General features: G+C 39.7%; 2 protein-coding genes across 3 annotated transcripts in view; both read right to left on the bottom strand.

The window, feature by feature from the left end:
• desi2 (desumoylating isopeptidase 2) overlaps nucleotides 1-16,058 on the bottom strand; it is a 22,461-nt gene extending 6,403 nt beyond the window's left edge. Inside the window, exons 1-4 of the mRNA XM_005941302.3 lie at nucleotides 15,463-16,058; nucleotides 3,168-3,240; nucleotides 2,851-2,944; nucleotides 307-448 (exon numbers count right to left, since the gene is read on the bottom strand). Of these exons, the coding sequence (XP_005941364.1) occupies nucleotides 307-448; nucleotides 2,851-2,944; nucleotides 3,168-3,240; nucleotides 15,463-15,501 (348 nt within the window). The 5' untranslated portion in view covers nucleotides 15,502-16,058. The remainder of the gene's footprint in view (nucleotides 1-306; nucleotides 449-2,850; nucleotides 2,945-3,167; nucleotides 3,241-15,462) is intronic.
• Nucleotides 16,059-20,342: 4,284 nt separating this feature from the next.
• Nucleotides 20,343-25,087, bottom strand: mtrf1l (mitochondrial translational release factor 1-like). 2 transcript variants are annotated; one of them, XM_005941301.2, is made up of 8 exons: nucleotides 23,815-25,087; nucleotides 23,622-23,701; nucleotides 23,344-23,448; nucleotides 23,089-23,167; nucleotides 21,818-21,981; nucleotides 21,515-21,632; nucleotides 20,999-21,135; nucleotides 20,343-20,770 (listed from the first exon to the last, which is right to left on the bottom strand). In XM_005941301.2, exons 1-8 carry the CDS (start codon nucleotides 24,212-24,214, stop codon nucleotides 20,558-20,560), a joined length of 1,296 nt encoding a protein of 431 aa, XP_005941363.1. In that variant the 5' UTR covers nucleotides 24,215-25,087; the 3' UTR covers nucleotides 20,343-20,557. The 2 variants fall into 2 exon arrangements, with proteins under 2 accessions (XP_005941363.1, XP_014195202.1); XM_014339716.2 differs by lacking the exon at nucleotides 23,815-25,087 and having other exon boundaries at nucleotides 23,344-23,426.
• Between the last annotated feature and the right edge of the window lie 38 nt (nucleotides 25,088-25,125).

Genomic DNA, 25,125 nt, shown 5'->3' with positions numbered 1-25,125 from the left:
CTGTATTTACTGTTGTTGCTCCCGCCCCACACACACACACACACACACACACACACCTGGCCAATGAGCGAACAGTCTCACATGGTTTTTTGAGTGATGCATTTTGGTTCGCTTGGCATTTACTTGAATGTTTCTCTGTGTGAAAACAAACCAAATAATGGGGAAAGCTACAAGTTTACAAACTCATCAACTGATTTCAACCACAGTAAACAAACTATAGGTGCGAAATCACCGTAAGACTTGGCCTTTAAACTCAGCGCAGCTCAGAGTAATGTGCAATGAAATGATGTGTGTTTTTTAACCCACCTCCGACAGTGCTGAGGAGAAGTGGTTGCAGTTCTTGTGCATGAGGTGGTAGGCATTGCCTTTGTACTCCTTCCCCATCTCTTCCACGATCCGCTCCACATCCTCTTCTGTGAAGTCTGTGCTTCCTAGGACAATAGCTTCTCTGCAGAGACAAACAGGCAGAAGGTACTGATGTTACTGAAAGAGCATCTTCTGGGAAAGAAATGTTTCTAATCCAATTCTACTTTTTACCATTTTCATTTACTGATATATTCTTTACTGTTTCTGTCAGTGAGTCTGGCTGAGGGCGACTATTTCACTTCGTGCTGGAAAAAGCTGTCTGACAGCAGATAAAATAGTGAAAAATGTTCAACACTGTGTGCATTTAAAACACACAGATTTTTTAAACATTCTATCCGGTACAACCATGTTGCACATTTTTTTTGAAGAAAACGTTGACATATTTTGTGATTTGCCTTCAGCCAAAAAATAAGTAGTTAACTTTGAGAACATTTTAAAGGTGATCTGAGTTTTTGGCTTTAACATCAAATGAAATTAAAATGAAATTATTATGATTTTAGTATGAGAGAGTGCTTTATTCACTGGGATAGGCCTCAGCTTTGTGGATAATAAGCAAGCATTTGTCACAGATGATCCATATTTGGTTTAGTGGCCTGCTTGGAGACAGTTACTGTGTGTGTGTGTGTGTGTGTGTGTGTGTGTGTGTGTGTGTGTAAAGCCACAGGGCAAATCAACTAGAGCAGAAGTAATACTCAGCAGAGTAGGTCTGAGTAGACAAGCACACAAACATACTGAACTGATTTGCTGAAAGCAGTTGTCGTGTTTTGTACATTTGAATTCCACATTCCTAAAGAGCATCATGTTGATCTTTTGCAGGATGGAAAAAAAACAAAAACAAATCAGAAACACGACACATTTTGCTGCAGTCCACTACAAAAACAGCTTTTAAAAGACAGCTGGTAATATGGTAAAAAGCTGCACTGGTTTGCAGTGTATTTGCAAAACTCAAATTGTTAGACTATACTTGAAAAGTACATCAACAATTATGAATTTTATTTAATTTTATTACAGCCAAACACTGTGTTCAAGCCTAAACGCAATTTAGCCTGGTGAGTTAAATAAAATAGTATTGCCCCCCCGTCGGATGTTATGAAAGTATAAATGATCCATAAAGAAAAATGTCCAACTTTCCAGCAGTAATATTTATTTTTCTTGAGTGACCATAAAAGGAACTGCAGCCTGCAGTTTGTTAGTGTTACTTTTTCAGTTTCAGCTCGTTCCTCAAAATAAAGTAAAGGAGAAAACTTGCAGTTTCAGTTCAAGATAAATTGAGCTTTTTTCAAATCTCAATCTTCTGTTTTATTCAGTCTTTGACCAAGACATAGGCCATGAACTGTTACAAAAAGGCATTAAAATGTTTGACACATCATGTACAGGAGCTCGCTTTACTGTAGGAGAAATACCAAAATTCATTAAACAGCTTAACTAACAGCTGACCAACTGATCAAATGGGTATAAAGAACATGCACATGAAGCTCTAACTTATCTAGGGAACAAATCAGTGCTTTCTAACTTGGCCAATGGCTGATTGACCAAAACAGTCACTATACACGCGTACTGTATGCGCTACCCAGAACCTACCAGCATCTCCACCTAAACCAAACTACTGTCAGTAGTCAAAAGACATTTGACACATTGTCTGACTTTCCAAACTGATCACTCTGCTCTACACATAATCTTATTGGGGAAGAATGACCTAAACAATCGGGCATCTAATGAGCAGAATGGACTGAACTGAGATTGTCCTTGCACAGCAAACAACCTAAAAGGCTGTTAACAGTTATTAAAACCTACACCAAGTAAGTAATGTTAAGTGACTTCTAATAGCTGTTTAGATAGGTGCATATAAAATAGGTGCCTGCATCATGCCTTTGGGGCAGAACCTGTCACTCTTAACTAGAAAATGTTCTAGCATAAACTTCAAAGTGGTCTCAGATGTGCCTTGAAGTTCGGCCCCATAGGAACAAAGGATGGCTGTGTTTGTCTTTGTTGTTGTGGGTTGCTGGAACATCTTGCAGCACAGATTTTCTATTTTTCCATGTTTAGAACCATTTCTACAGATTCTCAATAACTTCCCCTCCCTTGTGTGCCAGCTGGCAACCCTTGCAGGTACTCATTTCCCCAAAGATCCTGTGTTGCTTCAACCTACTGAGGTAACTGCGCAGATAAGGGTGGACCCAAATAGATTTATGATACATTCCTCATTGCCGTTATTTTACTGCCCAGCCCTTGGAGTGTGAACGACTGTCCTCTCGTCACTACTGAGTTTAATAGCTAATAGACTAACAAACTTCTGAGCGGTAACCTGACTGACTCGCCATTTGATTAACATTCTACATTAAACAGGCCAACTCTTTAACCGTAAAAACTCCATCAAGCATGTTGCGAGCTGCCTAGGCTGTTGCGAAAGATATTTAGCAAAACAGAACACATGCATATCTGTACTTGTATGTCTCATATAAACACCAATTATCCCACACTTACTTGAACTTAAAGGTCTCGCCAAGCTCAGTTGCATCACCTGGTGTAATCTCAAAGATCCCTGAGAATGGGTACGGGTGTCCGCCATAGGCAAACTCTAAACACACAAGAACAAATTTGAGCTGCTGATGTAACAAAAGCCATTAGCAGATAACATACAGTTTTATATATAAGTATGTTTAGACATGCCTGGAAGGGAAAACAGTGGTGTGTGTATATATCCTCAGCTATAAAAAAAAAAAAAAAAGCATCCTCTCTGTAACACTATCCTTAGGCAAATGACTTGATGTAGGCGGAGTCTTATTTCTGGGCAACCTTACCTCTTCCATAGATCTCAATCCCTGAGTGAAAGACTCCGATGCCCAGAGAGCTGGTGAACTCATTGATCCAGTACTGAAGGCAGAAGGAGAAACACAGAATAACACGTTTGTTAAATTACAGTAAAATAATAATGCATGTTTTCTACACCTACTGATTTAATATATTTAAATTTTTAGTCTACAAAATGTCAACAAAAACAATCCATCACAATTTCCCAACATGAAAGCTTTTCTTGTTAAACTGTTCAAAATGTAAACATATCATAGTAAAGTGAAAGAAAAAGCAACAAGAATCAAATTAAAATGTGTGATAAAACAATGTAATATCAAATTTATATGGATATTCTTCAGGAAGAAGACAAAACCTCCCCCTCACTGAGGTAGAAAGAAGGAATGAGGAGTATGCACAGACGGCTCCAGGGCATCTCTAAATCCTTGCTGTTACAGACAGTGAATCATTGCATAACTACAAGTGATAGTTCAATTTTTTTGACCTCTGAAAGACGGGAAATTCCTTCAAAATGTAGCCCCCACTGCAATAAACCCACAAACTGCAGCTGAAAAGGCAATATGTTTGACATCCTGCAGCTATGCAAACCTTATTACTGAATTGTCATTGTCCTATTGTACCTTGGCATTTATCCAGTCTTCATATCAGAATAATCAAATTCAGCTACAAAACACATTTACAGACTTTTCTGTGGGAATTTATGACCACAGTGCAGATGTTATCCCTGATGCTTACACAAGATTTCTTTGCATGCAGACAATGACAGTCAAGCTGCACAGAAATAAATCAATAACTGCTGCACTAATCTTTGAAACTGCTATCCATCTTTTCTGTAGTATGTCTGCTAAACATTGTGTCTACAAGGTGATTGGGCAGACTGTTGCTAGGCAGAATTTTCACTCAAAAACATTATTTTATCACAAAAGATGGAGCAGAGAAGAGTGTTGGTGAAGCATCTCAGGAAGCTGAATAATAATCTCTAAATCTAATATTTGTTCATACCTCAAACATTTTTCTACTGCTTCACTGTGCCACGTCATCAGTTAATTGATTATTGTCTTGGACCTGATCAATTTTAAAGTTTGATGCTGTTGACGTTTCTTCAAACCAAATCAAGTGCTGATCAGCATGATTAAAACATGCCAAATTTACCAAGAGCAGTTCCTTTCTGCCAGTGCACTGTAACAAAGGTGACAGATTTCTTACCATGCAAATCTGAGACAATTTTTTTTGTAGACAAAGTCTACAAAAAATATACACCTACATAGTCCTGTGAAAAACTAATTCTGATTCTTTTTTTCAGCCATTATGTTGCAGATTTGCTGTTGTGTTTGGGATCGTTGTCCTGTTGTAGGGCCGCCACAAACGATTATTTTGATAGTCGACTAGTCACAGATTATTTTTGCGACTAGTCGACTAATCAGATCATGCATCAATTGGACGTACAACGTACAGCTTATTGCACCAGCATGCATCTGCTCTTATATAACTATAATTAGCTTACAGCCTTAAGTGTTTAAGGTATGTGCTAACTAAAAAAAAAAAAAAAGACAAGATGATAGTTTATTAAATTTTAATGAAATTTGCAGATTGTTTCGGTGAAGTTTAAGAAACTCAGCCATCTGCTCCTTGCTATCTAAAATATAACAGCACACCGGAGTATATTCTCCAGCAAAATAATTTCCCCTAGGGATCAATAAAGTATTCTGATTCTGATCTCACACTTCTGATAATCAGCTGTCTGCTTGACGTTTATTCAGCTGTGTAAAAACTATAACTTTAATCTCAGCCAAACCGATTTACTCAGGAACAAATAAAATACTGAAAAAAGCCAAACAATAATATTTTAAGTTATTTAAGTGACTTATATATCATGTTTAACCTGAGTAGCGAAAGACGGCGATGGGTTTGCCGGGAGTCCGGTGTTCTCACCGGCTCTAGTGAGCCTTGAACCCGGGCTAGATATTGAGCTGGTGCGTAACAGACATATCCGAAAACGTCGGAGCGCTTTTGAAAATATGTGGTGTCTTGATAAACTGAGCAGATATTTGAGGTTTACACAGCTACATTCTCGCCTGAAAATATGTTAAACGTTTATTTTGTGACCCAGAAAGAATAATAAGAGTAATATTAAAACTAACTAGCTGCCGCCATTGTTGGAAACTTAGCTGGGCCGCGCTATGAATTCTGGGACACAGCTTCTTCTTCTTCGGGGTTTAAGGGCAGCTGGCATCCTTGTACATGCAGTGCTGTCATCTACTGTTTCAGTCCGTTATTACACGCTTAAATCCTGCTATTATTCCTGCGTGTTTTGGATGTTACAAAGCTTCAAACGACGCATCGACTATTAAATTGGTAGTCGACGATTTTGATAGTCGACTAATCGTGGCAGCCCTATCCTGTTGCATGACTTAGTTTTGGCTGAGCTTTAGCTGCTGGACAAATGGGCTCACATTTGATTCTAGAATACTTTGGTATACAGAGGAATTTGTGGTCAACTCGCTGATTCCCAGATCTTACAGCTGCCAAATAAGCCCAAATAATCACCCCTGTGACACCATGCTTGGCAGCTTGCTCCTGGTAACACTTCCAAAAAAGCCATACATGTCTTTTTTCTAACTGTACTGCCATGACCTTTAACAGTTAACTGAGGCCTGCAGAGTCTGAGATGTAGCACTTGGAGTTTTTACAGTTTCTTTGAGCTCTGTGTTATGCTGACCATTTAAAGACATTAATTCTGACATTAGGAATCTGTTTAAATTGATTTTAAGTATTATTTGGATTTGTATATTATATTAGAGCTTTCCATCTTACATATTTGAGGCATTAAATGTGTTTAACCAGAGTGACAATAAACAACTTAATTACTTGAAAATGACATATTTTATTAGTGTGTACACACAGAGGCTTTCCTTCTTGACATAAAAACAGCTTCCAATGCAAACTACAGTTATCAGGTATCACAGAAGACAGCTTGCTATTTAAAACAGTTATCACATTTCCCGTCTGTCATTATGCAAATACATTATGTAGCTGCTTAAAGTCACTTGTGGCAGAGCTGCTGGTCTCCGCCACATCTGCAATGCAAAATATAACCTCTGTGGAATGTAAGAGTTTAAACACCAACTGATCACAAAGGCTTTGCGGATGCTACCTGCTGGATGCCCTTCCAAATGCAATGCTCCCTGTTTTTCCAGTCTTGGGAATGGAAAAAAAGAACTAGGAGTAAACTGGATGTATTCTTCAACTCTACTAGAATATCTAAAACAGTTACAGTGCACCTTAAACGCTTTATCCACTATCTGATGTGCTTCTTTCAATTTTTCCTTATTTGAATTCAGATGGTTGGGGCTGCGTGTTCACAGCCAGAGCTCTGTGATTGAGATGACCATACTAGGATATCCTCTCACTGACATCATACCGAGCCAAGAGCATCCAAATGCATGAAACCAAGCTGAAACCTAAGCTTTAGGCTTATAGGATAACTTGCACAGAGCCAGCCATGTTAAATATGCACACCCACCATTGTAACAGTATATGCGGGAAAAAAATATACAGTGGAACCCCGACTTATGAATACCCCATTTAACGAAAAATTCAAGTTACGAAGGCACTTAACGGCAATATTTCTGCTCGTGTTATGGCAAAATGCCCGCGTAACGAAATTCGCTGGCTCTGATTGGCTGAGCCCAGAATGCCTACAATGCCCATAATGCCTTCCGAATCCTGTGACAACCCCCTTGGCTTTCGTACTTGCGCTTCGCTGTTCCACTTGGACGTATTGTAGTTGTAGTTAGCAATTAGCCTATCATTCACTCAAAAGGCGCAATGGGTGCTTCGACTTACGAAAAGACCTTTACGAATTAATTTGTAAGTTGGGCACTGTACCAGCACACACACACACACACACGCACACGGCATGCACTACACACACACACGCAACACACCACACACACACACACACACACACACACACACACACACACACACACACACACACAAACACACACACACACACACACACACACGCACACACACACACGACACACTTTTAAACTTAAACTTTATTGAGGGAACTGACTTTAAAACAGAATCTGCATTCTGATCAAATACAACATTTACTGAGGCTTTGGCACAACTTTTGTTTTTTCAAACCCACATTTCAAACTTGTCATGCTGCTGGGTTTCTGTTTCCTGAACTATATATGGGGCAAATGTTGCACAAAGAAAGCCACAGCATGCGTGTCAGTAGTTTTGTTTGAAGAAGCAAAAATGCCACTGCATATCCCCATTTTACCAGAGTCCAGCTACAGCTTGTGCATTTAGAGCTTGTAGACGTATCTCTCACTATAGAGACCTTTTTGATTTTGATAAAGGTCAGTAATAAAGGACCAACATTGAGTCCAAAAACTAACACAATAAAGCATCTCATTTTTCCATTTCCTAACATTACTTCTGGTAGGGTTTTTCCCACCAAAGAGTTTCTCACATCAGCTGATCTCCTACGGATATGAAATCATGTCTGTATCAGTTCTGAAGTGGTTTCTATGAGCCCAGGAACAGCAGCCATCTGTGTGTGCACCAGCTGGTTCTCACTGACTAAGAAGCCTTGGCTGCTGGCTCCTTTTTAAAACATTATCTACATTTCTGTTACAGTAATGGTGACAGAAGCCAGTCTAGAAAACGTGAACACACATCAGCATTTGAGCTGCTAAAAATAAACAGACACCCCCCCAAAAAAAACTTCCTTAACTGACTTTATATAAGGCGAAACATAAACAGCAGGTTGGTGAACTAACACCCAATGGCAGCGTAGTATGTGCCAATATGTCCTTGTAGAACGTGTGTAGGAGTTATTTTAAGAAAACTAATCTGCATCGAAATGCAAAATGACTGTCTCCCACTCCGTTAACAGGAGTAACAAAGACAAATAGTCTGTTACGCTGCTACTCCTCGCCCCTGTCGGTGGTGAAATAAGACTCTTATCTCAGACCTCATTACTTCAAAGCTTGTTAAAACCTGTGTGCTGTAGAGAACAGGCTGAGCGTTTATGAATGAATTAAAAGATAATGAAAGGAACAGGAGACAGAGAGGTGGATGAATGCTTGCTGTAGTTTGCTCTGTAGTTTTCTTCTGTTTTTAAGTTAAGATGTACACCGCTGATTTGAAAGTGTAGCGGAAACAAGCTGACTGAAACTAAGCTCAAAACAGAAATCGATGGAAGGAAGCTACTACCAGCCACAAGATGGGTTCTGGTGAATTTTACCTTCATCTGCAACAATAGTTTGCTCTAGTTTTACCCACAAAGTTATCTTAAATCTCCCATGCAAAGTGTGTTACATTTTTATTTATTTTTTTAAACACTCAGCAAGTTTACACTGAACTAGGCAATTGATTAACAAAAAAATAATAATAATAATAAGATCACTGCTGATTCGAGTTACTGATTCCTGTGAGCTCTTTGTACTGCTGTCTGTTGATCTGATTAACACAAATGAGCAATTTTGACATTCCCATAACCTGTGGTGCAGCGTTAAGACATTTGCCTTACACACAAAGGATTTCAGAGTTCAGATATTGTTTCCATTACTGATAGCTTTAGATTGCATTGTATTAGTTTTTATGTTTGTATATAATAAAGTGAATACTGAGTGAGTGAATCAAATGTGAGGAACTTGTATTAAGAGACTGTTTATTATGAAAATAAAATCTCCAGTTTTATATCAGCTGTTAGCTCTAATTAAAAAGACTGAGAAGTACAGTAAATTAGGTCTGGTTCCAAACTCGGATTGTCTACAATTACATAATAAAACAGAGGTGAAAGCTGCCATCATTGCAATGTTTAATGAATGATAACCCTGACCACACACCCAAGCTATAGTACTATTTTAATTGGTTTAGATTTCTTCCATTAGAAATGCTGCACTATATTCCACTAGCAGAGATTTATGTGGCTGTAGCAACACAGTACACTCCCAACTTCTTTTGTTTTGGGCCACGTTACCTTGTAAACTAGGTGGCAAAAAAGAAAAGGAGGAATCATGACTGCTGCATGTCCCTAATTGATCCACACAAAGACACTGCAGCCAACACATAGCCTGCTCGGCTGAGTATCAGGCTCCATTACACAGTTAAACCTAATATCCTAACATGTCCTCTTACACGCTCTGAGACAAAGAAACCCGTGGTGCTAGCTGGCAGGCAGACAGGTGGTGTGCAGATAATGCTGTCTCATTAGAGCAGTGCACTAAACCACTCAGAGCTGTCCAGGAAATCCACTTAGCTGAGATGTGAGCAGGACTGTGGGGAGGACCTGACAGAATGGGAATTGGGAAAAAGCAGTGGTTTGGGGCTGAGGGGGCGCCTGTAATCATGTCTGTACATACACTCTTGACAGTCACGTGACATTATCGATCCTCAATGGGAACTTGTTATCAATCTTTTTGAGTAGATGCTCAGTTGTGCTCCAAGAAGAACAACAGAGCAGGCAGACTCACACACACTGCATAAATGGTGATGCTCTTGAGATTGAGGTAAGGATCCTGAGTTGTTACCCAACTGTCTTGACCTCGGCAATCATCTGATCTTTGCTGTTTTCTCACCTTCTTTTACATTAAATGTTAGCCCTAAGCTTACACCTCCCAATAAAACAGGCCCCATTGAGACCATCAAATAAAGTGCATGACAAAACAGCCTCCTTATTCACTTCTATGGGAACATAATCGCAGGAAATTAGAGCTGTTTGCTCAAGTGGATGACTAAGAAGAAACAACCTATAAATTAGGAAACTGGTTTAAAGTGACAAATTAATCAAAGTCATCTAAATATTTCCTGATTTACAACTGCTGTTCAGACTTTTTTTTTTTAATCTGATACCACTTTGGGGGTTTAAAAACTTTAAAAAAATGAAACAGTTTTGTTGTCCCACTGACATTTTAATGTTGTTAAGGTTTAATGAATGCAGACATTATTCCTGAGGTGACGTATAACATTTTCTGAGAAGCCTTTAGAATTTCTACAGTTGTAAAGTGGCCTCACAAGTAGGGATGGGTACCGGTATCCAGTGCCATGATGGCACCGGGTCTGACATAAACGGTAGTAACCAGACCGAAAAGCAGCGCAGATTTCAGTGCTTTATTTCGGTGCTTTTTTTCCCTGAGATGTCATACACTTTGGATTCCAGCCAATCATTTAAACTTTGCAAGCGTAGTAGGCGGGCCCAGGTACGTACGTTCTTTTAGAAAAGAGCTACAGATTAAAAACGCCCAAGGCGAAGCGGTCAAAGTCTGGCTGTATTTCACAGCAAAAGATGCAAACTCAGCAGCCTGCAATAAGTGCTTTAAGCTGATACTGTGCAAAGGAGGTAACACCTCAAATCTGATGAAACACCTGGCGACGCTTAGCGTTTTTTTAAAAGCCGAGAAATTCACCGTATTTGATAGCTTGCTGCAAGACCTCACATCGAGCACATCTACTGCGGGTGTGGTGCCTGTTATCGGTCTTGGAGTTAGCAACATCCCCCCCAAAACCCGAAGAGTAGAGTCCTGGCCCCTAGCCCTGCCAGTGTAGCAGAAATGATGACGGATGATGATGGCAGCAGCAGCCGTTCTTCTCTGGGTCAGTAGCTTAATGTTGTTCGTGTGTAATTTACGCTGAATAGGCTAACCACATTATTAAATTAACGCATGTAAGGTGAACTAGCAAACACCATCGTAGTTACATGCGGCTGTCTTCTTGTTTGATGGCAGATACTCCCTTCACCCTGGCCAAAAAGGCTAAAATGACCAAAGAAAAAGTGGAAAACAGCTAAACATGAGAGGTTTTTGGACAAAGTTTGTGTTTTTTCCATTGTTTAAGCACTGCTTCCAGCCAAGAGTGATACCATAAATCCCCTATAGCTGCAGAAAAGGCTAACATTGTTATCTTTTAAAAAAAAAAAAAAAACAAAAAAAAACAAAAAAAAACAGCTAAACATGAGAGGTTTGTTTCCATTCTTTAAGCACCGGTTCGAGCACCGTTTAAGCACTGGCACCATTTCTGGTATCGAATAAAACCTAAACGATACCCATCCCTACTCACAAGAGCAAAACAACAGAGCCATCTCTTCTGTCCTTAAAGTGTTTTGACTTTTTTTTTGGTCCTTAAAGAATATTTTGGATGGTAAAATATTCCAACTGGAATTTGGGAACATCAGAAAAAAAAAAACAAAAAAAAAAAAAACAGTACAACATGAGTCCAAGTTAGTAAAAGAAGCATGTCCTCATCTATCAGTGCTCTGTTATTCTCCAGTTTCCTTAAATCCAAGATTATATTTTGTAAGCTAAAACGATAGCCTCATAGAAATCCAATTTTTATTTTTTTATTTAACTAAAATATTAACATTTTATTCCAGCTCAAAGCGAGTTATTGTGGAAATACAATGGACTGGTATGTGATGAGTCAATCCGCTGTCCGATCCACTCACTTCAGTTCATGTTGTTCTCTTTTTACTTAATGCAACATCAGTGGCAGACAAGCTAGCATATAATGGAGGGGAAAAAGCTCCACAGATAACTTCTACTTGTATCTTTCCAATGTGGACTGGTACTTGGTACTGGTAAAGATTCATGGCTAAAATATGCATAGAACACAAGTAAAAGAAAACCCTGTTACTGGTGCCCCAGTAACAGTGACTCAATCTATAAACTGATGGTCCCCCACCAAGTGACTCAACCAGCCTCCAAGCAAATCAGTCAAACAACACTCACTGGAATTGATCTACGGTGCAGTAGAGCAAAATTGATGTTTTTTCCTTGAATGCAAAACACATTTACACAGAACTTCCATACAAGTGAAGTATTATGCACAGTTTTAGGCAGGTGTGAAAAAATGGTGGTAGACAAAGAATGGTTCCAGAAATATAAAAAAAAATTTATCAGTTTTTTTTTAAATCAATATTTGGTGTTACTACCAGCATCGATTCCTATAGGTACACTTGCACAAAATCAGGGATTTTGTAGGATCATAGTCAGAGGTATGATCAACCAATTATACCAAACAGGTGCTAATTATCATCAATGTCGCACGTAGGTTGAAACAGTCATTAACTGAAACAGAAGCAGCTGTGTCTGAGGCTTAAAACTGGGTGAGGAACAGCCTCTGCTACAAAGGTGAGGTGAAAGAGTTTCTTTCATTTCATGGCAAGATTGAGCACATCAACAAGCACAAGGTAGTTTACTGCATCAGTAAGGTCTCTCCCAGACAAAGATTTCAAAGCAGACTGGGGTTTCAAGATGTTCTGTTCAAGTTCTTTTGAAGAAGCACAAAGAAACTGGCAACGCTGAGGATCATAGACGCAGTGGTTGGCCAAGGAAACTTAGTGCAGCAGATGAAAGAACATCAAGCTTGTTACCTTTCAAAATTAGATGTCGTCCAGTAGTGCCATCAGCTCAGAGCTGGGAGAAACCAGTGGGACCCAAGTACACTTAGCTATTGTCCGGAGAAGACTAGCCAGAAGTGGTCTTCATGGAAGAGCTACAACCAAAAAGCGATACCTCCGACGTGGAAACGAGGCCAAGCGACTCAAGTATGCACAAAAACATAGAAATTGGAGTACAGAAAAATGGCAGCAGGTGCTCTGGACTGATGAGTCAAAATTTGAAATATTTGGCAGTAGCACAAGGCAGTTTGTTCATCGAAGGGCTGGAAAGCGGTACCATAATGGTTGTGTGCAGGAAACAGTGAAGCATGGTGGAGGTTCCTTGAATGTTTGGGGCTGCATTCCTGCAAATTGAGTTGGAGATTCAGTCAGGATTAATGGTGTTCTCAATGCTGAGAAATATAGAAAGATACTCATCCATTACGCAATACCATCAGAGAGGCATACGATTGGGCCCAAATTTATTATATTATATACAGCCAAAGTCATTAAGAACTAGCTTCCACGTAAAGAAGAACAAGTAGTACTGGAAGTCGAGTGTGTCTGAGATTACATGAAGAGACAAAAGGATGTGAGGAAGCCTACGTCCACAGAAGATCTGTGGTTAGTTCTCCAAGATGTTTGGAACAACCTACCAGACGAGTTCCTTCAAAAACTGTGTGCAAGTGTGCCTAGAAGAATTGATGCCTTTTTGAAGGCAAAGGGTGGTCACACTAAATATTGATTTGATTCAGATTTCTCTTTTGTTTATTCACTCCATTTTGTTGCTTGATGAAAATAAATGATTAGCACTTCTGTTTTTGAAAGCATTCTTTGTTTACAGCATTTTTTCACACCTGCCAAAAACTTTTGCACAGTACTGTATACTTACACTCAAACCGAGGTGCAAAACCATTAGTTCTGCTGTACTGTTATTATCATCGTGGGGGTCAATGCATGTACAAAGCAAAACTGATTTTTATTTAGGTCAACTGTCAAAAGTGAAGGAAAGGAAGCCAATTAACAACCAGCAGACAGCAAAATGTACCCACCAGTTAGTGATCATGCCACTAGCAGGTCACCCCTCCTACAGTACTTGGGTCTGAACTGGCTGATTAAAAGAAAGAGGAAGCCTTTAAAAAGTGCTGGAATGAAGGACTGGACTCCTGCCACAGTGAATGTTTGCCGCGGCACCAGTTTCCACACAAACATTGCAAATATGCATGATTCAGAGCGGATCGTTAGGCAGAAGCAAAAAACACACAGTTTCTTCTGTATGGAAAATATGTCCTTCCGTCTCTACTGTTGATTCTCAAATATATTCTAAAAATCTTACACATGTGTCTTTTAGATGTGTATGAGTAGCTTCTTAAAGCAACGGCCCCTGCAGCTATTCACATGAATGGAAGCAAGACAGAAATAAAAGCTCTTCAGACTTTACAGAGAATGCAAGTCATGTGGAAAGCAAGAGAAAGTGAAAGAAAGTAATGAAGAGAACAGGAAGAGAGAAAAAGGGGAATAAAGAATAAGAAACTAAGGAAGAAAGGAATGAATACATACCAATGTATATAATTTGTAATCGTGCAACACACTACTCTTTCTACTGACTCTCAAAGGTCTGTTTAATGACTCTCTGGCTTTCAGTGTTAATCCATTTCAACCCATGTGACCCCAAACCTCTGCAGATATATTGACCAGCAGCTGCAGAGGGACATCAATAAATAGAACAAAAGCAGGACCAAGAAGAAAAGAATCGAGTCCTAAAAAAGGCCATTTATATTTTACCAGGGAGTAACATGTTCAAGTAAGGAAGACAGTCATGATTTACGATGCACAGGTCACAAAGCCAAGTGTACATACAAAGGATGTTGTGGTTTTCCAGCCAGGAGTTCATGCACACTGTCCCAGAGCACTACCCCGATCTGTTTTATAACCTCAAGCAAGACCCACTTTAAATGTAATCTTCAGCCATATTAATCAATGATTCATCAATACATCAATTTCCAGAACCCATCCCCACTGACTCATCCCAGCATGGTGACAACATAGTGACTCAAATTACTGAACCTCAGACTAATGCTATAACAAAGAGTCGATAGCACGTTCTATGCAGTAGAAATTACCATGCGACTTTCAGATCTGCTTTTGGTTTGGTGTTTAGAGTGAACTGAAATCCTTAAGATGCAAAACTAGGCTTAGTTAAATAGTGACTTCCTGTAAAGCCTAAACTTTTACTAGTTTTTTTTTGCTTTGTTTTTTGTCTGTAGTCCACAGTGGACCAGTTTTCTGGCAGTCCTATCATGGAAGATACATAAAAGATAGTCAGAACAAACGGAGATTTAATATATGGACTAGCAAATCAGCTGTGGGTTCCAAGTTGCTTAATTTTCGTTCTTGATTATTTTCACACTGCTTTTCCTGTCGCCATTTGCAAACCGGCTTATTTTGTTTGCACTGAACAGACACCAAAACAATGTTGGATCTAATACAAATAGACAAAAACCTTCCGAAAAGGATCATACGACAATAAAGCGTACATGAATTGGTTCAACTGCTTGCAACCCTGACTCACTGTGTTTTGCAAGAAAACAACTGAGGGGGAATAAGCAAACTAATTACTAAAGATGGAACTGCATTAAACGGCAATTCCTTTGGTGTTGTGTGAGTATGCCGAATTGAAGAGTGGTTCGTAATTACGCGAAAATGCTTTTGAGTGTTTTTCTTCCATTATTGTACAAGTGCTGATAACCAACGAGGAATTAAAATCGCATTTTTATAACGCGCTTCAGCGTTGTGTCCTGGATAAATAATACTCCTCTCAAACATACTTCTTAGATCAAGTGATAACAAATAAGCAAGAAAACGTTCACGTTTCCGCTTCTACTTACCATATCATAGACATTTAGGATAATTGGCTCGTTTGCCATCACTGGGCATCAGGATTTTCTTCCCCTAGCGTCCCTTCTTCTCTCCGGGTTCTCTTCCTTCGGTGCGAGATCCAAACTCTCGCTCTCCTCCTCTTAATATTATTATTGGTGTCTCTTTCTCGAAAGATGTTCACCTTGGTAATTCAACTTCGCAACTCGGTGTAAAAATGTTAGAGTTCCGATGATGTTTTCACCGTCCAACATCTGACTGATTTTGTCCCCCGACAGAGCAGCAGCAGAGGCGGACAGATGAATCTATCGGTTACCAAAACTGACTTGCTAAACCCGGTCGGCTACCGAGGTCGCCGCGAAAAAACACTGACTTTACAGGGAGAATTTTCTCTTCCAGAAGACGCCGCGCCGCGGAAAAAAGTCAAATTCATTTTCCCAAACAAACTGCTTAGTTAAATAACATAATGTAGGTACATGAAAATGAAATTCCCTGTGTAAAAAACGACTTGCTACTCCCTTATTAGCCTCGGCTAACGGTAGCAATGGAGCTGCAGGCAGGATGCGACTGCTGGGAGAAATTGGACGATGTTGAGGAGTAGAGCGATGAGCCCATCACTCTATTAAGCTCCCTTAGCGCACTGAGCATTATGGGTGATGTAGTTCATAAGGAAAACGAGCGCCCAACCAAACTACACTGCTAATAAATAAATAAATAAATAAATAAATAAATAAATAAATAAATAAATAAATAAATAAATAAATAAATAAATAAATAAATAAAGGGAACACTTAAACAACACAATGTAACTCCAAGTCATTCGCACTTCTGTGAAATCAAACTATCCACTTAGGAAGCTGACTGACAATCAATTTCACTTGCTGTTGTGAAAATGAAATAGACAACTGGTGGAAATTATGGGCAATTAGCAAGACATCCCCACTAAAGGAAGGGTTTTTCATTTGGTGACCACAGATCTCAATACCTATGCTTTCTGGATGATTTTTTGGTCACTTTTGAATGCTGGCAGTGATTTAGAATAGAATAGAATAGAATAGAATAATCCTTTAATTGTCACACAAGGGGAAATTTGGTTGTAACAGCAGCCAAAAAGACACATATACAAACAAACAGGACACAGGACACAGAACAGAAACATACACAAGTTTTCTTACATATTTAGATTAAGGACCGTGGTTACTATATACAGAGAGTACTGTACAGTTATTAAATTAAATAAAAATAACTAGATAAGAGGCAAACCAGGTTGTAGTGCGAATCGGTTAATTAACTTATTGCAGTTACAGCGCAGATGTAAACGTCTATGTTTGTTGTGAGCAGTTCTGATTGTACAGTCTGACAGCTGCAGGGAGGAAGGACCTGCGGAAACGCTCCTTCATGCATCTAGGATGGAGCAGTCTGTCACTGAAGGAGCTCTGCAGTTCAGCAACATTTACATGCATGGGGTGGGAGACTCTGTCCATCAGAGATGTTATTTTGGCCAGAGTCCTTCTGTCTCCCACCACCTGCACTGGGTCCAGGGTGCATCCCAGAACAGAGCTGGCCTTCCTGATGAGTTTATCCAACCTCTTCCTCTCAGCTTCCGATAAACCGCTGCTCCAACATACAACACTGTAAAAAATGACAGATGCCACCACAGAGTCATAGAAGGTCTTTAAAAGCGCTCCCTGTACTCCAAATGACCTCAGCCGCCTCAGCAGGTAGAGTCTGCTCTGACCCTTCCTGTAAAGAGCATCAGTGTTGTGGCTCCAGTCCAGTTTATTATTCAGGTGAACACCCAGGTACCTATAAGAGTCCACTATCTCAATGTCCACTCCCTGGATGTTCACCGGTGTCAGTGTGGTGGGTCTGCGTCTCCGGAAGTCCACCACCAACTCCTTGGTTTTCCCGGCGTTGATCAGCAGGTGGTTCTGCTGACACCAGTCAACAAAGTCCAGAGTCCACTGTCTGTACTCTGAGTTGTCCTCACCTGTGATGAGGCCGACTATGGCAGAGTCGTCAGAGAACTTCTGTAGGTGGCAGCGTGGGGAGTTGTAGGAGAAAATTTCACTCTAGTGGTAGCATGAGACGGAGTCTACAACCCACACAATTTGCTCATGTAGTGCAGCTCATCCAGGATGGCACATCAATGCAAGTTGTGGCAAGAAGATTTTTTTTGTGTCTGTCAGCGTAGTGTCCAGAGCATGGGGGAGACAGGTCAGTACATCAGGAGACGTGGAGGAGGCCATAGGAGGGCAACAACCAAGCAGCAGGACCGCTACCTCCGCCTTTGTGCAAGGAGGAACAGGAGGAGCACTGCCAGAGCCCTGCAAAATTACCTCCAGCAGGCCATAAATATGCATGTGTCTGCTCAAACGGTCAGAAACAGACTCCATGAGGGTGGCACGAGAGCCCGACATCTACAGGTGGGGGTTGTGCTTACAGCCCAACATCGTGCAGGACGTTTGGCATTTGCCAGATAACATCAAGATTGGCAACTTCGCCACTGGTGCCCTGTGCTCTTCACAGATGAAAGCAGGTTGACACTGAGCACATGTGACAGACGTGACAGAGTCTGGAGATGCCGTGGAGACTGCTGCCTGCAACATCCTCCAGCATGACCGGTTTGGCAGTGGGTCAGTAATGGTGTGGGGTGGCATTTCTTTCGGGGCTGCACAGCCACATGTGCTTGCTAGAGGTAGCCTGACTGCCATTAGGTACCGAGATGAGATCCTCAGACCCCTTGTGAGACCATATGCTGATGCGGTTGGCCCTGGATTCCTCCTAATGCAAGACAATGCTAGACCTCATATTGCTGGAGTTTATCAGCAGTTCCTGCAAGATTCCCCAGACCTGAAATCCAATTGAGCACATCTGGAACATCTTGTCTCGCTCAATCCACCCACGCCACGTTGCACCACAGACTGTCCAGGAGTTGGCGGTCTGGGAGGAAATCCCTCAAAAGACCATCCGCCACCCCATCAGGAGCATGCCCAGGCATTGTAGGGAGGTTATACAGGCATGTGGAGGCCACACACACTACTGAGCCTCATTTTGACTTGTTTTAAGGATATTACATCAAGTTGGATCAGCCTGTAGTGTGTTTTTCCACTTTAATTTTGAGTGTGACTCCAAATCCAGATCTTCATGGTTGCTAAATTTGATTTCTATTAATAATTTTTGTGTAATGTTATTTTCAGTACATTCATCTATGTAAAAAACAAAGTATTTAATAAGAATATTTCATTCATTCAGATCTGGGATGTCTTATTTTTGTGTTCCCTGTATTTTCTTTTTGAGCAGTGTATCTTCTAAATAAACAAAGTAGAGTTTACACTATTTAATACAGAAAGTGCAAATGTGGTTTAGGGTGGTTCTTTTAATGTATTTTCCATCCATATAAAAATAAAGCACAATACCCCATATCTTAAAAACAAAGAGAGACAGAGAGAGAACTGTAATTAGGTCATTTTGGTTGAATTAGAGCAAGATCCCACAAGAAACAGGGTGACTCAAAGACTTAAAAATAAATAAATAAAATTAGGTTGCTACTGGAAATTTAAATTCAGAATATCTGATCAGATTCAGTTCAACAAGAATGGTATATGCAGTTCTTAACAAATGTATTATACTACCATTCAATCTAAAGTTTATGCCACAGCTGCCTTAAATTACCAGTATTGGTAGTTACCAAAATAATTTTATGTGCTTCTGTAATGGTTAATTCACCAGTATGTGCAAGCTATTTAATCAAAATTGTATTTTTAATGCTAAAATCTAATTATTGTTCTGGTCCACGAATCTACTATTTTTTCTGTTTTTTTGTAAAACAGTAAAGCATGTTATTTTTTTATTAAGATGCCAAATTAAAGTAATCCACTTGCATTCCTGAGCAGAAAAATTAGTTATGCTTGATTCATTTGTAACCAGTGAGTGACCTCAAATTGAGGTATACAAACGTGAATTCAGTTTGCTATTTAAATAATAAATAAAAATATAACTTTTAAACAAGTTTTTAAAAGATTTCTAAAATATTCGTGTTTCCTTGGTTTTAGGACAGATGGTCTGATAAATTTATTAAGCACTGTAAATCACTGGGCTTGATTTTCAGACTTTTTTTTCCCCACCCCCATGCTCCAATATAGATGACAGTATATGATTAATAGCACTGTGCAAGAGATTAAATAGCATGTTGTACTGAATAACTGTTTTGCATTTTGGTGGAACAAGTTTTTAAAGTCTTTACTGAAGTGTTTCCATAGTCTAGTGGTTAACATGTTTGCCTAAAAACATCCCTAGTTTGAGACCAGAGGTTATGACCCTGAATAAACAGGAGGGTTGTAGAATGGCATCTGGTGTCACATCTGTGCCAAATCAAATATATTGATCCATCTGCTGTGATGACCTCTTGGGTAGTAAGGAAGCAGAGAAAATTTATAATCCTGCTTAAGCAGTACGAACATTTAACATAAAAAAATCACCTAAAGTTTTTTTCAGCTCCTCCCTTGGTCACAGTGAGTCACCACAGTGAGTGGGTAGCTTCACATGTGTGATTCGGTGATTTGGCTTATTGGGGTTGGGTAATAGATCAGGAGGGGCTAGGGCCACTTTGCCCTCCATATCAACGCACCCCCTGCAGAAAAGCTCAGACTTTCCTGGCAGCAGATTCCTGCCTTGTCCTGTCCAGTTAATACTTGTTACACATCTGGCAGCATTTTTTGAAGGCTGCCCAGCATGAGACAATCACTGGAGAATCCATCTGCTATTATAATGAAAACAGATGAAGAATCTGCTGTGTTCATTTTCATTTCTGTTGCATGAAACGTGTTAGAATTACATTTTTGAATTTCTTTCTTCAACTCATGAGGTACCAAAACATACGACTTTGTGATCACTGTACAGCTCATACATTTTATTTGCCACTTTTTTTTGTTTGTTGTGACGCTGCTTATCACCTTCAGATACGCATCTCGTATCAGGCACTGCTGAGATTTGTGCCCACTTTCAATGCATCATCTTCTTTTTCCCCACACAGTTTTTACAGTCTAGGAATGACCAGCATTACATTATTATCTGAAATAAATGCACATTCTGTAAGAGACAAAGTCATGAGCTGTCCTGACTGTTTTCTCCCAGCAGTTCCATGAGAATCTCCTGGTTGGAAAACTCCTGAAGTGAGGAGTTCATCTCATCCAGAAGATCCTCTCCCAGCAGGAAGCTTTTTAAATCGTGCAGAGTCAAGCTGATCCGGTGGTCTGTTATCCGATCTTGGGAAAAGTTGTAGGTCCGAATCTTCTCTGATCGTCCTTTAGTGCCGATCTGGAGGAGAGGGAAGAGGAGAAGCACTGAATTTAGCAACGTTTGTTACTTCTAGCAACAAAACCACTAATATCTTACCCGTGTTTTCATTATATTTTCACACCAGTCAAATTCAACATCATGTCAGAGTTTTAGAGACAAAGCATCACATCTGTATTTTATGTTGTATTTTATGGTTTCCACCTGTGCTTTACCTTTAACTGTCCTTTGTATCTCACTGTGTCCCACCTGTATTTTCCGCTGGTTGTAGCGTTTGCTGGTCTCCTCTTCCAGCTTCATGCTGTACAGTTTTGCTCTAAGGGACTTCATGGCTTTCTCCCTGTTCTTCAGTTGGGATCGCTCTTGCTGGCATTCCGCGACCACACCTGCCCAACAAACACACAATAAAGATCTACTTTACTGCATTTATCCATCCTTACATTTTCTTCCCCTTATCTAATTCAGGGTCGTGGGGGATCTGGAGGCTATCCACTGGATAAGAGCCAGGGTACAGCCTGGATAGGTTGCCAGTCTGTCGCAGTGCTAATACATATGCACAAACAACCATTCACGCTCACATTCACACCTACAGTCAGCTTACAATCACCAATTAACCTAGCTCCTTTCAACCACTTTAAAAAGCACTGTCATCTCCTTTCATTAATAGTCTATGAAAAACAGTCTATTTTCCCCATTAGTGGAAAGAATAAAAAGATGCCCGAAACTTGTTTGCCATGTATTGCATTCAGTTTGTACAGTTTTTACCTGTAGGAAGATGAACTATCCTGACAGCGCTGTCTGTGGTGTTGACATGTTGACCTCCAGCTCCACTCGCCCTCTTAGTGTCTATCCTGAGATCCTTTGGGTTTATTGTGAAAGAGATCTGACAAGAACACACACAAACACTACAAATTACATATACTACATATATTTAGATAAGCAGCAGCTAAACAGAACAAAACACTCTGGAAACTTTGTAAGTTTATTGAGGATTCATTTAAGCAAACTGAGCTGTTTTAACAGCATCCTTGTTATTTGGATACATCCATCTATCGTGTGCAGCTGTACCTCAGTGGGCTGGGGCAGCACAGCCACAGTCATGGTGCTGGTGTGCATCCGGCCCTGTTTTTCAGTCTTGGGAACCCTCTGAACGCGATGAACTCCTGCCTCAAACTTCATCCTTTTGTAGCTCTGAGGGCCGCTGATACTAGCTGAGGCGTGACGTAGTCCACCTGTTCATATGTGAGCAGTGAAAAAATGTGAATTCAGTTTTTTATTTGGCAAATAATTAACATAAATTAACATAAACAAATTTAATATTTCTGTATTCTTATTTTTGGGGTTTTGTTGTTTTTTTTTTTACAATAGGTGGTCTAAGGAATTTGTTAAGCACTGTAGCATAAAAAAGCTGATTTCCCTGATGTTGTTTTATTATAACAACCGCTAAAATGTCACTACTCTAATACAAAAACAGATGGAAAAAATTAGGTATGAATTGAGTCTTTTAATGTGACCATGAATAAAGTATTTGTTTTGGTGCATGTTTTTAGATTACAAGTTTAAAAATGAACCTTTGCCCACTGTTTACTGGCACTATTTGAATCCATGCCGCCAAACATTCAGCATTTCTGTGACACAAGGGCTCCCTCTTGTGCTTGATATAAGTTATTACAATTTTACTAAATCAAAGCTTCAGGCCTTTGCTGTTTTTTGTAAACACATATTTTACAAATCTACTTTTTCTTCTTTTTTTAATTAGACATCACCTCATAACCTAAATTTCAGTCACTAGCTCAAAAATTGCCAAACACTGTCTTTTTCATGTGGAAAGGACACGTAAAATTGAGTTCACTCTGATTCTGACAGATACTAAACGAGAAAATCCGTAAAAGCGTAAGAGTGACCACGTGAATGAGACCACCAAAAACTAATCAAGAATAATTCTTGATTAGTTTTGATTCTTCTCTCAAATTTGTTAAACAAGCATTTCTGTTTTCTGTGAAGTTTTCTTAGTGCATGGCATTATTTTTGTTTGTGCTTTCTTTTGTCTTTTAGGATTATTACTTTGCTATGAATATATCATTGAGTAAATATAGGAATTTCAAAATTGGCTTCTGTAAACTACATGATTTCATTTATATGATGCCGAGCTTGTGTCTTTAACTGAACAGATCTATTTTAACTTCTTTCCTTCATTTGGAAATCCAATAAATAAATTAAGGGAATCTTTTTTTTTTTTTAAACTGTAATGATAGTTTTCTTAAAAGGTGTAACAATGATATGATGGCAAAAATACATTTGTGGAAGATTTTGTAATAGAAATGTATGTGTCGACTGACCTAGCTCACTGGTTGTGTGCTCCAGGATGTCAAAGGACCAGCTGCGGTGATGAGCAAAGCCTTGGTACATGTCAAACACCTTAAGGGGAGAGGAAGTTGGCATGTAAATACAGGAAAAAAAACCTTTCGCTTAATTCTTTATTTTTTTTATTCTTTATTGCAGATGGCATGTGTGTCTGTGAGCATCCTGTTTTTGGCCTGCTGCAATAGCAATATTCAATTTAAAATAACTAATACACATATGTACTTCCTGACCTCAGCAGTGAACAGCATGGCTTCTTGACCACCAACGCCAGCGGTGACCTCCAGGACGAGGTCACTCAGATCAGTCTCCTCCTCTGGAATCAATAGATCCAGAATCTGATTTGATGATGCATGTTGATTAACAGGAGAAATGTGATAATGTGTCAGCTGTGCGACAAGTATAACAACACTGAAAATGCAAAGAGAAACGCTGTCAGCGCGCTCAATAAGATTTACCAACAGCTCGGTTGAGACCTTGATATCACAAAGTGAAAAAATCAAGTTTCTACCTTTTGTCTAAGAGTTTGAATATCTTCCAAAAAGCCTGCTCTCTCCACCTCTGCCAGTTCCCGCAAAGATGGGTCTTCATCTTTGAGGAAAAACAGACACAAATACAATTTTTACCATAATCTGAGAGTGATTCTACTCTCACAAAGTGAGAGCCAACTGTGGCTTATTAATTAGAGATCTTTCTCCACAAACCTTTCAGAAGCGTCTCAGTCTCTGCAATCTCTTTTTGCTTGGTGTCAAGCTCTCTGATGGTCTGGATAAGAGGAGCCAGAAGGGACACTTTGGTCCTGTTGGCCTTCAGTTCATCCTCACTGCACTGCTCCTCTCCCAAATTACCACTGATGGCTTGTAAACATTCGCTGTACTGTGCCTCAGTCTTCCTCAGGTGCTCCTGCAGAGACTTCCTGGCAAAAATCTCATCCACTGACAGCAACTTCACCATCAGTGGTGTGCTGGTGTAAAGAGTTCTTTTAGCTCTATTTTCAACACTTTGGTTTAAGACATATGGTGGTTTTTGAAAGTGAGGTATCCATAGGTTATAGGCAGACTCTTTTACTCTGGGCAGAAGGTTTACAAGTCTTCTGTAAGCCATTTTACATGTAGATGTGGATGAAATATTCACTGCGTAGTAAACAGACTTGATTTTTGCCGGTCTCTAGTCCATTTAGCCAAATCTCATTCAAAAATACAAACGTTGGTATTTATTTATGTTTTAACACAAATAAATTACTCCGAGATGCTAGAGACCATTTTTGACCCGAGGACAACACAAGGGTTACGATACAGCCTATATAGTGAAGAAAAATTCTTCAACTCGGCGTAAATATAACACGGTAGTGATAATTTTACTTTTTTTAAAATTTGTAACAGGTTCAAGTCAGTGGTGAGCAGCTATAATGCGGAATACTACAACCAATAACAGATTATTCTTTTGGATTTAGAAAATCTTTGACAAAACATGGCTGATGGGCGGGGTTTTTACTATTAAGCCTGAACTAATCTACAAAAACATGATATGAATATCTGAGGAGGTAAACAACTCACTGAAGGTTCCCTGCTAGCTCAACGTGATCATGAAATCAAATGTCAAGCTGCCGAATGCTTTACTCCATTTTTCCAGTTAGCGGTGTCTATATCGGAACAGGCTCCAGTCATTAATTCTTTAAACATTGTCTAGAAACGTCCAATTAACATCATTTACAAACAGCTTGCGTCGTTACCACCTTGCTAAAGGGCGCAGACATATTGAACATTTTCTTCTTTTTTTCATATTTCTTGCGGTTGGGAAACATCTTTACAGTTCACTGCTGCCACCTCCTGGATGGTGCTGTGTACTGCACCTGGCCACAATGAGAAACTAAAGAATGGGTTACCACACATGGGTCCGTTCTTCGTACCTCGCTTACTACATCCAAGATCAAATCATCGCTATTCCGGTTCTCCGAACACACCTGTTGTTGGCGATTAGTATAGCTGGATGAAGTAATGTGAGATCACTGGGTG

This window comes from Haplochromis burtoni, unplaced genomic scaffold, assembly GCF_018398535.1.
Source record: "Haplochromis burtoni strain Fernald_Lab_line unplaced genomic scaffold, NCSU_Asbu1 Contig_46, whole genome shotgun sequence".
Lineage (NCBI taxonomy): Eukaryota > Metazoa > Chordata > Actinopteri > Cichliformes > Cichlidae > Haplochromis > Haplochromis burtoni.
This window is presented reverse-complemented; position numbering and strand designations above follow the sequence as displayed.

Bases quoted from the DNA above. Each gene is read 5' to 3' on its own strand.
- mtrf1l (XM_005941301.2), bottom strand. From the start codon at position 24,214: ATGGCTTACAGAAGACTTGTAAACCTTCTGCCCAGAGTAAAAGAGTCT. The intron at 23,702-23,814 runs GTTTGTGGAGAA...TTTTCCTCAAAG, and splicing joins GACTGAGACGCTTCTGAAAG to ATGAAGACCCATCTTTGCGG. The intron at 20,771-20,998 runs GTGGGACACAGT...CCTCTCCTCCAG, and splicing joins ACAACCAGCGGAAAATACAG to ATCGGCACTAAAGGACGATC.